The following is an 11,321-nucleotide window of genomic DNA, read 5'->3' on the forward strand; positions in this document are numbered from 1 at the left end:
TTAGAAAGAAATGAAGCACATTTTATTAGCACTTTTACCAAATAAGCATAAATCACAACTTCTTTTGAACAAAACAGAAACATTACATATGGAACACTGAAGAGAACTATTTACAATTGTACATGCTCAGGCCATGTCCATTACTTTCTGTGCCACTCTATAAAGCAGTTCCTGTCTAGCACAAGACACAATGGCACATTGCAGGTCTTACACTGCCAAGGAGTGCTCATCTGGCCCCGACCAAAGTCTTTGCAGTGCTGACATTTACGCCTGCCTGCAGATGCCTTTTGTCCCTTTTCAACACTGGCAGGGTCTACAATAGGTGCAGGTAAGTGCATCATTCGACTGGCAGGTGCTGAAGATGAAGATGGCATTTCAGCTGGCAATTGTTCCCCGCACAGTTCAAACAGCAATTTTTTTCTGAAAACCACCTGGCTCTCATGCATCTTCCCTACAACCTGGCACAACTCTTTGTGGAGGAGAAAACTGTTCACAATAGCAATGTCTAGGAAATGGAAAAAGAGTGTCTTATACCATTTTTTTGTTTTGTGCACGACATTGCAATACTGAATCAGTTGATCTGATCTGTCCACACCTCCCATGTTCCGATTATAATCCTGAATTGCCTCAGGAATGTCAACATTCCTCATTTGCCAGCTCCCATTTGGTAATTTCACTCTCCTTGATACCTTTGCACCTTGGTAAGCCGCGTGTATAGTGGAACACATAGACACCTCTCTAGTATCCATCCACTTGACAAACAGCAGAGGCCCTTCTCTCAGCCAGCGAATGGATCCTCTTTCCGACTTCTTAGTCAAAGCATTTTCTTTTGTACGTGGACATCCTTTCGTATGGTCTCCGACTGTGCCACAGGCAGCAAAGTTCATCCCATACAAGTCTGTGAACAGTTTTGGGCTTGTGTAAAAATTATCACAATACAGCTTGTAACCATAGCCTAAATTGCAGTCTAAAACACTCATTACTGTATCGTAACGAAGGCCATTTGGTGTAGGATGTGCCCTCTTTCCTGTGTATATTTGGAAGTTACAGGTGTACCCATTTGTAGAATCTGCCAGCACAAACATTTTCACACCCCATTTAGTGGGCTTGTCCTTTATGTGTTGCATCATGCTTAGCCTTGCTTTGGAGGCAACCATCCTCTCATCAATGCTGACATGTTGTTGGGGGTGGTAGTATGCCCTACATGAAAAATTGATGTTATCCAACAAAGGACGGAGGCGGAACAGAGGATCATAGTCAGGCTGGCCTTTTTTCCTGTCATTTTCTGCATCCTCGTCTGGGTCACTCATGTGCAGATTCCATAGAATGGGAAGGAATCTATTTCTGCTCATCACACTCTTACAAAAGTAGCTTCCATACATGTTTTCATCAGTCCAGTACTCTTGGAGTGTTGGCATCCTAACTATACCCATGAAAATGACAACTGCAAGAAAGGTGTAAAACTCCTGAACCCCAAGTGGCTTCCATGGATACTTTTTGCCTTTTTTTTGCTGCTTCTCTCCTTGTTTATTTGTATTGCTACAAATTTTGGCGACAGTGTCCTTTGAAAAAAAAAGCTTGAAAAGATCAATGTCTGTGTAGGTTATTGTCTTATCAAATGAAATACCTGGCTGTCTGGCAGGCCTGAATTTGGGCTGATTGGGTATGTAATCTGATTGTGTAGAACAATGCCATTTGTTTGAAGACTGCGCCTCTGATAACACTGACACTGTGGGCGTGGATGTACTGCCAGCATACGCTGCAGGCTCAGGCTCTGGAGTCGCTGTCCCATCATCGTCAATCCTGTAAATAATAATAAAGATAAATAATGAAACACGTAAACAACAGTAACACATGTTTTATAAGCAAAAGATCAAAGAAAAAAAATGAACCAATTGGATAACGAAGTAAAGAAACTCACTTTGGAGAGTGCACAATTTGGGTGCATTTAATTACTTCAGATAACCAGATCTTACAGAACATAAAAACAAAATAGGTTGTATTTATACACAAAAAACTCTTATAGAACTGATAAACAACTGGGTACGTTCAATAGGCAGTGCGCTCCAGAGCGTTACACGGCGCTTTCTATTGAATGACGCTGAGTGTGCTTTGTAACGTTAGCTAACATTCTGAGGAGCTTACTCGGTGGGCTTTTCAAAATGGTGGAGGTACCAGTGCGGCGACTGTGGTGGAATTGGGGGGCGGCACAAGATGGCCGCCATTACAGATGTAGAGCAACGTGTGTTAAAAACTTTTGTGTTTGTTTTCTCAATTAAGTTATAAATATGCAGTAACTCAGATAGTAATGTAAACTATACAGATAAATTAAAAGCAGCGGTTAGACCTGAAAACAGTGTAAGCTAAAGTTTGAATTAAATATTGAGACCCAAAGACTCAAATGTACAAGAAGGCAAGAGAAAAAAAGAAAAGCAGTCTGTAAGTCAGGCTATAATGTACTTCTCTTCGAAGACAGACACGATAAGTGGTCCAGCCTGGGTGCCTGAGGCGGGTGCAAATATTGTACTTGTCGATAATGCAGGAGAAGAAAAAGAAATGCACAATGTGGACGGATTTTTAATTGATACTACAACACCAATAAATAGCAATAACTTTAGATGAATTCCCTTCAGCCAAACTTATTGGTGGAGATTTTAATACGACTCCAGATGAAAGTATTGATAGATGGCCTCCTAAAACATTCAATGGTATTAAGAATATTCCATTTTTTGTGTTAAAGTATGGCTATTCTAGACATTTGGAGAGCCAAGAACTCTAAAGAAATGCAGTACAGTTGAAGTTATAGAACTCTTTCATTATTGGTAAAATCAGAAACATTTTCAAGGGATTGAGATATATGGTAAAGAAATTAAGATATGCCAAATTAAGATGACACTACTATATTTCTTAAATGAAAATGAAGTTTCAAAGGCTAGAAATAATTGCTAAATTCTCTCAGATAAGGCAACCCATGCTTATGTTTTACATACTGTTCTTTTTTGTAAGTTTTAAGGAAGGAGCTTGTGCTTGCTGCTGTTGTTGTGTGTGGTGGACATGTGTCACTTTGTACATGTTTCCTTCACATGTTGTATTGTGTAATTGTATTGTTTTTGTTGTATTCAATAATAAAAATAAATAAATAAGACTGTGGTGTAATTTACCCACATATTGGACTTTGACCAACATATCTGTGTGCATTATTTTTCGTAAAAAAACAAAACAAAACTTTATTTAAAACAGCGTAATTTGACTTTTTTCCTTTTAAAGGAAGTGAATCTGCAGCACCGCATGCAACATTCGAAACGCTCAGCTTGTTATTGTTTGTTTGGTCGGCCTTACATTGAGGAACGTTTTCTTAACTGCATTTAAAAAGAAAAACAATGGAAGCATAGCGTTTATTTAATATTTTTGTTATTTCTGGGAGATTAGGCTTCACGTATAATTCGGCTGAAATCACAGCATGTTACAGCGAAAACTTGAAACCCTTTTTTTCGTGTCAGAAAAGGGACGTTAGAATAGAGAACTTTACTAAAATGAGGTACGTTTGTGTTACATTACTATCAAACCAAGAGATAATTAATAATTATATATGTACTGTAAGACTTACATCATATTGAAGAGAAAAAAAAAACACACAGTAATACTTCAATTGTAAGACTGCAGAGGAACAGAAAAGGCAGATGCAGGAGCTATTGGAAATGCAGGCTGCAAAACAAATACACTAATTGCTTGAGAATCGCTGAAGAAAATATTTATTTGATTTGCTGTATAAAAATATTACTGGGTTGAACAAATGTTGAAAAAATAAATGGTTCTATTTCTGGAAATATTTTTTTGTTGTTGTTTTTAATTGATTTTGCTGTACAACACTTACATACAATAGAAACATCTTAATTGCATGCGTAAACTACACTGTATCCACTTGTAAATAAAACATGCAATATGCAACAATCACAGTACTGAGGAACAGTGCTCTCAATGTAGTTTTCAATCCGTACAGGACTCTTGCATGTGTTTGAATCCACTGCCGCTAAAGCCACGGTGTTGCAAGTGCAATAGAGAGATTGAATATCAGATTTTCTGCACAATCTTGCACAAAATCATCCAAAAACAGCGTTAGTGCTGTATTTTCCGCCATCTTAAAAAGTCACTCTCTGTATAACACACTGAACTTCAGAGCTACTTATGTCACGCGCCACGGCAGAGAGCAGCCTGGTAAACAAGAGTCATAAAATACGTATGGTGCTTACCCGTCTGAAATAGGATACTCAAATTCCCATTCGAAGCTTCCCATATCGGAGCTGTCACTCTCAGAGTCCTCAAATACATTTTCAAAACCTACTTCTCGAGTCAGTCTCCGTTTTTTCGATTCTGATCTTTTTTTTTCTGAACATGTACTACTACCGGCTGTAGCCATTGTATGCTTTTGATAAAACTATGGGTGCGTTTACGAGATCATTCTGCGCAGATTCTGTGCAGAACCTGACCAAGTTAGCCAATGATCTTTTAGGAATGATCCCCGTGAACGCACCCATTGGCTAAAATGGTCAGATTGTGCACAGAATCTGCGCAGATTGATCCCCGTGAACGCACCATATCTCTCTCTGGTCTAGCTTCTCTAACAACCAAGACAAACAGCATTGCAAACGCTTACATCTGTGTAGTTTTGGAGTTACAGGCACTGAAGTATACCCACCGATCTAACACGTCTCACGGGACTGTACTATTGCATTCTGGAGGCTGTAGTTTTCACTCTGAATACGGGAACATTTGGTGAGATTCGTGGGTGCGTTCACGACACTTTTTGCCAGCTAGATTTCAGACCGGAGTCTGCGCGTAACGTCACGGTCTGTGCAGACGGAGCGTGGACAGCTTTGGTAGATGAACAACAGTTCAGAGCAGAACCGAAATGGAGGTGGTGTTGAGAGAAATTCTAATCGCAGAAGTGGTGGATGCAATCGAAGTTCCTTTGTATTAAAACTGTAAAAAACAAAGTTTTATTGTGTACATTTTGATATTTACAATTGATTTTACACAGGTTTCCAATCTACATTAAATGTGTGCTTTGACAAAAACACACATGTAAAACATATTTGCTTGTCAGGCTTACAACTTACAAATGCACATAATACATGGAAATTGTTATAATGTATACGTACACAACTAAAACATGCACGCATATATATTATTTTATTGTTGAACTGTGCCTATCGAGCATGTAATTCATAATTTAATGGCATGACTCGAAGGCGATTCACAGCCCCTGACTAGGTGGCAGTAGCACATGCAGTGAGGATTGTATCTGCTTGTCTACGCACTTCTTTGTCAGCCAACGCTCGTCTATTGCTTTGAGCCGCGGCTGCTCCAGCACAGTACCTCTTGAGAAGCTGCGCGGCTGTGCAGACTTTTAAGACCGTGGATGTGTGACCTGGTGACGTCTTTTCAGGCTGAGTTCACGCAGACGATGAATTTGGACCGGTTTTCCGCAGAATCTGCGTAGACTTAGCAAAGTCTGCCTATCGTGAACGCACCCATTGTATCCTGCAAGGGAGTAATCGACTCATAATGAAACCTATGCAGGTGACCCCTGTCACATGACGAGTGGCTTACCTTCAGGAGACCGTAGCTCAGGCTAATAACGCATACAACCAGTGCATAGTTTTACACTACAGCATTACAATTTTAAAATATCATGTTGCATGAAATCTGATTGAGATGTTAAAGATCTAAACGTTATTAAGTTACCAACTACTTACATTTAAGGACTGTGTGCTTTGTTACAATAAAACTTGCATTTGTAACATTATAAATATTTATTTCTTAGCAGACGCCCTTATCCAGGGTGACTTCCAGTTGTTACAAAATATCACATTATTTGTAAAAACAATTACCCATTTAAACAGTTGTTTTTTAGTGGAGCAATCTAGGTAAAGCAGCTTGCTCAAGGGTACAGCAGCTTGCTCAAGGGCACAGCAGCAGTGTCCCCACCTGGGATTGAACCCACTACCCTCCAGTCAAGAGTCCAAAGCCCCTAACCACTACTCCACACTGCTGCCCTGTGACATGTGACTGGTATACCATGGTGCTAAACATCTAGCCTCCAAAGGACAATTCACATTTTAAGAGGGAATACATTATTTACTGATAACGTCCTACTTTTCAGTCGTTCTAAATTGGGTTTTGAAACAAGACATAAAAAAGCTGCATAAACAAGATATTAATAATGTATTAAACTATACATATTTCCCCCTGCCTACAGCAAATCAGTGACAGGAATCAAATGAACCTTTTTACAGCACAGATCATGATGACTTGGTTGTCCTCTCCTGGCACCAGATAAGTACTGCCAGAGTAGATTTGACTTACTCATATATTTCTATGTACCTAAAACATCATTGTACAGAACCAGTCATTTAAATATCTTCCTATTAGATGTGCATGTGATCATATTTATGACAAAAGCCTTTGCCAAGCAAACTTAGCCAGGAATAAATAAGTTGCCCTCAAGTGTAGCTCATTCAGTTCTTTCCAGCCCACCACCTCTTTTCAGCTACTGTATGTTCTTCAGTCCAGAGCCTGGCTCTGGGTTCAATAAGGTCCTGTCTCTGGGTTCAATTAGGTCCTGGTACAGGAGGTTCAATAAGGTCCTGGCTCTGGATTCAATAAGGTCCTGGTACTGGAATGGACAAGTGAGTAGAGCTGAAATGAAGGGTGGAGAGACAAACTACTCTGAGACCAAGCTTGGGGTATTCAAAATGTTGGAACATAATTATTCTTACTTCTGAATAGATGACCGAGACATTCTGCATCACATTTCATTGTCTTTTCTCTCTTCTTCTTCTTGTTCTGCTCTTCACAATCATAAAACTTTATAATTGCAGAAATACATTTAAACTAAGGGATGTAATGTGTTTCGATTTCTTAGTACTTTATCATTTTAATAACCTCCATGGCCACTAGGAGGCTGGAGCATAAAGGGTTCATTCCTGCAATTCCATAATCCACCATAAAAGGGCATACAGGGGCCTAACAAAGTAGAATTTAAGATTAAGAGTAGGGAGGGATAAGCTACAGAGGGTGTTGCTAGTGAGCAGGGAATGAAAATCAAATCTTCCACCCAGTGTTTCTGTGTTGGTTGTAAATTGATCTATTAGGAATGCATTCTGTTGGATTAATAGTTTTAATGACAATACATCTCCAGTTATGGGCATTAATTCCTTTATTCTGTCCCAATACTTATTGAAGAATAAAACCATTTTCATTTCTCAGCATTCTTTCAAGAAAAGGTGAAGATCCTGTTTTGTCTTTGGATTCAAAGAATTGTGCTTGAGTGGTGGGATTGTGTCCACTCCCTGTAATAAGAAGCGTGTCTCTCGCACCGTGCGAACAGGCCATCTCCTGCAGAGGGTTAGAAATCATGTCACCCCAGTCAGCCAATGAGAGCAAGCCATTGCATGTGTCAGATACTGTTAGAAGCATAATAGTTTCTCTACAAAACACACTTGAAGCACCGCAAAACCAACACAGAGTCCACTGTGCACTGAGAAAACAGAGCGCCACCTGTTGAACTGGAGGAGACTTGGCAGATTCTTTCAGTTCTTAAACTGCAGAGCTTTGTAATACCCAAATCTAACACATCAAAATCCTCAAAAAAGTTTTCAGAAATAAAATAATTTAAAAAAGATTGTATGTGACAAGTTTGGATCCAACCTGGTTCAGTTGAATTAAATACAATGTACATTCTTAATATGAAATACTTAACTATAAGAACGTGTAACCTACCCTTTTCACTAGTTATTATTATTATTATTATTATTAATTTCTTAGCAGACGCCCTTATCCAGGGCGACTTACAATTGTTACAAGATATCACATTATACATTATTTCACATTATACAGTTATCACATTATTTTTACATACAATTGCCCATTTATACAGTTGGGTTTTTACTGGAGCAATCTAGGTAAAGTACCTTGCTCAAGGGTACAACAGCAGTGTCCCCCACTGGGGATTGAACCCACAACCCTCCGGTCAAGAGTCCAGTGCCCTAACCACTACTCCACACTGCTGCCCCAGTGTTACCGATACCATTGTGTGTGTTCACAATTGCCACATGGTTTAAGATGCAGGATCTAGTCCTCTTTAGTTCAGAACACTTAAGAATTACTTCCATACCATAGACTACAGTCCAAAATGTACAGCTAAACAAAAATTGTAATGCATGATATGGTCACCACATACCAGACTCCTTTGTTAGAGTGAGTTGCTTGGAGTTACATTGAAACTGTGGATTTCAATCCTTATACCTGGTGGCATTTATGAAGGGTACATCACAGTGTATTTCTGTGCAAGTTACAACATGTATCACACCTTCACAAGCCCACAATATGAAGAGATATATTCTGTTCTTTGGGACAAGTAGATGTTGCCAAGCCAAGACCCACCACAAGGCGTCACTGGTGGACCTTTAAATGTCAGTTACCTGCAGTAGGAACTAAATACAATGTATACTATAGAATGTAAGATAGCGTGTCAAACACTTTTGAATTAAGTTGATGCATTGCAGCGCTTTCCAGATTGGCAGTTTTCCAGCCAAATGTGTCTTGTTTTAAAAGCATCTTGCTGTCTTTGGTGGTTTCGTTATTTTTATCGGGCGTGCTCTTTTTCAATTCCTTTCGATTATGAAGTCATCACCACCGCAGAACATCAATCACCACAACGTCCTGTACAGATAGTACATCACGTCCTCCTCCTGTCTTTTTTCTGGAGCTCTGCATCCAATAAAATTACGAATCACACAAACGCTCAGTTATTTTTTTTTTTACCAATTCCAGAACTGTACAATTACAATTGTCTTTCAGTTTATTTTTAAAGAATGTATCCGCTGACAATTCAATTTTACACGACAACATTCTGAATACATGTTTTTCCAGGACCTACCACATGTGATCTCATTAGATAAAACAAAACAAAAACAAAAGCAAAACAAAACAAAACAAAACAAAAAAAACAAGGGGTTCTGGTACTGTAAATTATGAGAAAAAAAACAAGCAAAGCATAGTATAGAAAAGTATAGAAAATGGCTATTATTCCCCACAAACTTTGCTTTTGTGACCAGGACAGTGATATTTTGAAATTTACCTATTTTCCAGAACATTCCAGATAGATTCAGTGCTGAGTAAACTTGGAGTAACTTCTAGAACTTTCCAATAATATAAATAGTAGTATAAATACAGGGGCCTTAAGCCCACCAGTTCAGTTTAGTTCCAGCTGCCTAAGTGGATACATACAGTGCCTTGCGAAAGTATTCGGCCCCCTTGAACTTTGCGACCTTTTGCCACATTTCAGGCTTCAAACATAAAGATATGAAACTGTAATTTTTTGTGAAGAATCAACAACAAGTGGGACACAATCATGAAGTGGAACGAAATTTATTGGATATTTCAAACTTTTTTAACAAATAAAAAACTGAAAAATTGGGCGTGCAAAATTATTCAGCCCTCTTAAGTTAATACTTTGTAGCGCCACCTTTTGCTGCGATTACAGCTGTAAGTCGCTTGGGGTATGTCTCTATCAGTTTTGCACATCGAGAGACTGACATTTTTGCCCATTCCTCCTTGCAAAACAGCTCGAGCTCAGTGAGGTTGGATGGAGAGCATTTGTGAACAGCAGTTTTCAGTTCTTTCCACAGATTCTCGATTGGATTCAGGTCTGGACTTTGACTTGGCCATTCTAACACCTGGATATGTTTATTTGTGAACCATTCCATTGTAGATTTTGCTTTATGTTTTGGATCATTGTCTTGTTGGAAGACAAATCTCCGTCCCAGTCTCAGGTCTTTTGCAGACTCCATCAGGTTTTCTTCCAGAATGGTCCTGTATTTGGCTCCATCCATCTTCCCATCAATTTTAACCATCTTCCCTGTCCCTGCTGAAGAAAAGCAGGCCCAAACCATGATGCTGCCACCACCATGTTTGACAGTGGGGATGGTGTGTTCAGGGTGATGAGCTGTGTTGCTTTTATGCCAAACATAACGTTTTGCATTGTTGCCAAAAAGTTCGATTTTGGTTTCATCTGACCAGAGCACCTTCTTCCACATGTTTGGTGTGTCTCCCAGGTGGCTTGTGGCAAACTGTAAACGACACTTTTTATGGATATCTTTAAGAAATGGCTTTCTTCTTGCCACTCTTCCATAAAGGCCAGATTTGTGCAGTATACGACTGATTGTTGTCCTATGGACAGAGTCTCCCACCTCAGCTGTAGATCTCTGCAGTTCATCCAGAGTGATCATGGGCCTCTTGGCTGCATCTCTGATCAGTCTTCTCCTTGTATGAGCTGAAAGTTTAGAGGGACGGCCAGGTCTTGGTAGATTTGCAGTGGTCTGATACTCCTTCCATTTCAATATTATCGCTTGCACAGTGCTCCTTGGGATGTTTAAAGCTTGGGAAATCTTTTTGTATCCAAATCCGCCTTTAAACTTCTCCACAACAGTATCTCGGACCTGCCTGGTGTGTTCCTTGTTCTTCATGATGCTCTCTGCGCTTTAAACGGACCTCTGAGACTATCACAGTGCAGGTGCATTTATACGGAGACTTGATTACACACAGGTGGATTCTATTTATCATCATTAGTCATTTAGGTCAACATTGGATCATTCAGAGATCCTCACTGAACTTCTGGAGAGAGTTTGCTGCACTGAAAGTAAAGGGGCTGAATAATTTTGCACGCCCAATTTTTCAGTTTTTTATTTGTTAAAAAAGTTTGAAATATCCAATAAATTTCGTTCCACTTCATGATTGTGTCCCACTTGTTGTTGATTCTTCACAAAAAATTACAGTTTCATATCTTTATGTTTGAAGCCTGAAATGTGGCAAAAGGTCGCAAAGTTCAAGGGGGCCGAATACTTTCGCAAGGCACTGTATCTGCATTTTTCTGAGATGGCATCAAGGTCATAGGAAACTTCAAAATGGTGGCATTCCTGATGGGTCCCCAAGGCGGTTTTACCAAGTTTCTCTGCTATCTTTGCCTTTGGGACAGCAGGGACACCAAGGCGCACTACCACAGGCGGGATTGGCCACAGCGGACCGAGTTCTCTGTGGGGAGGAACAACGTCAAGTGGGAGCCACTGGTGGACCCCCGGAAGGTGCTGATGCCACCACTGCACATCAAATTGGGCCTTATGAAACAATTTGTCAGAGCTCTAGATAAGGAGTCGGCAGCCTTCAAGCACCTTCAAGATTTCTTCCCTAAGCTGTCTGAGGCAAAGGTCAAAGCCGGTGTCTTCGTCGGACCACAGATAAAGAAGATCCTGGAGTGCAAT

The 11,321-nt window shown here is 39.9% G+C and overlaps 1 protein-coding gene across 1 annotated transcript; it reads right to left on the bottom strand.

Moving 5' to 3' along the window:
* LOC117399903 (piggyBac transposable element-derived protein 4-like) lies at positions 1-4,670 on the bottom strand. Its single transcript, XM_033999337.3, has 2 exons — positions 4,251-4,670; positions 1-1,803 (listed from the first exon to the last, which is right to left on the bottom strand). Exons 1-2 carry the CDS (start codon positions 4,415-4,417, stop codon positions 141-143), a joined length of 1,830 nt encoding a protein of 609 aa, XP_033855228.3. The 5' UTR covers positions 4,418-4,670; the 3' UTR covers positions 1-140.
* Between the last annotated feature and the right edge of the window lie 6,651 nt (positions 4,671-11,321).

Source organism: Acipenser ruthenus, chromosome 4 (genome assembly GCF_902713425.1).
Source record: "Acipenser ruthenus chromosome 4, fAciRut3.2 maternal haplotype, whole genome shotgun sequence".
Classification (NCBI taxonomy): Eukaryota; Metazoa; Chordata; class Actinopteri; order Acipenseriformes; family Acipenseridae; genus Acipenser; species Acipenser ruthenus.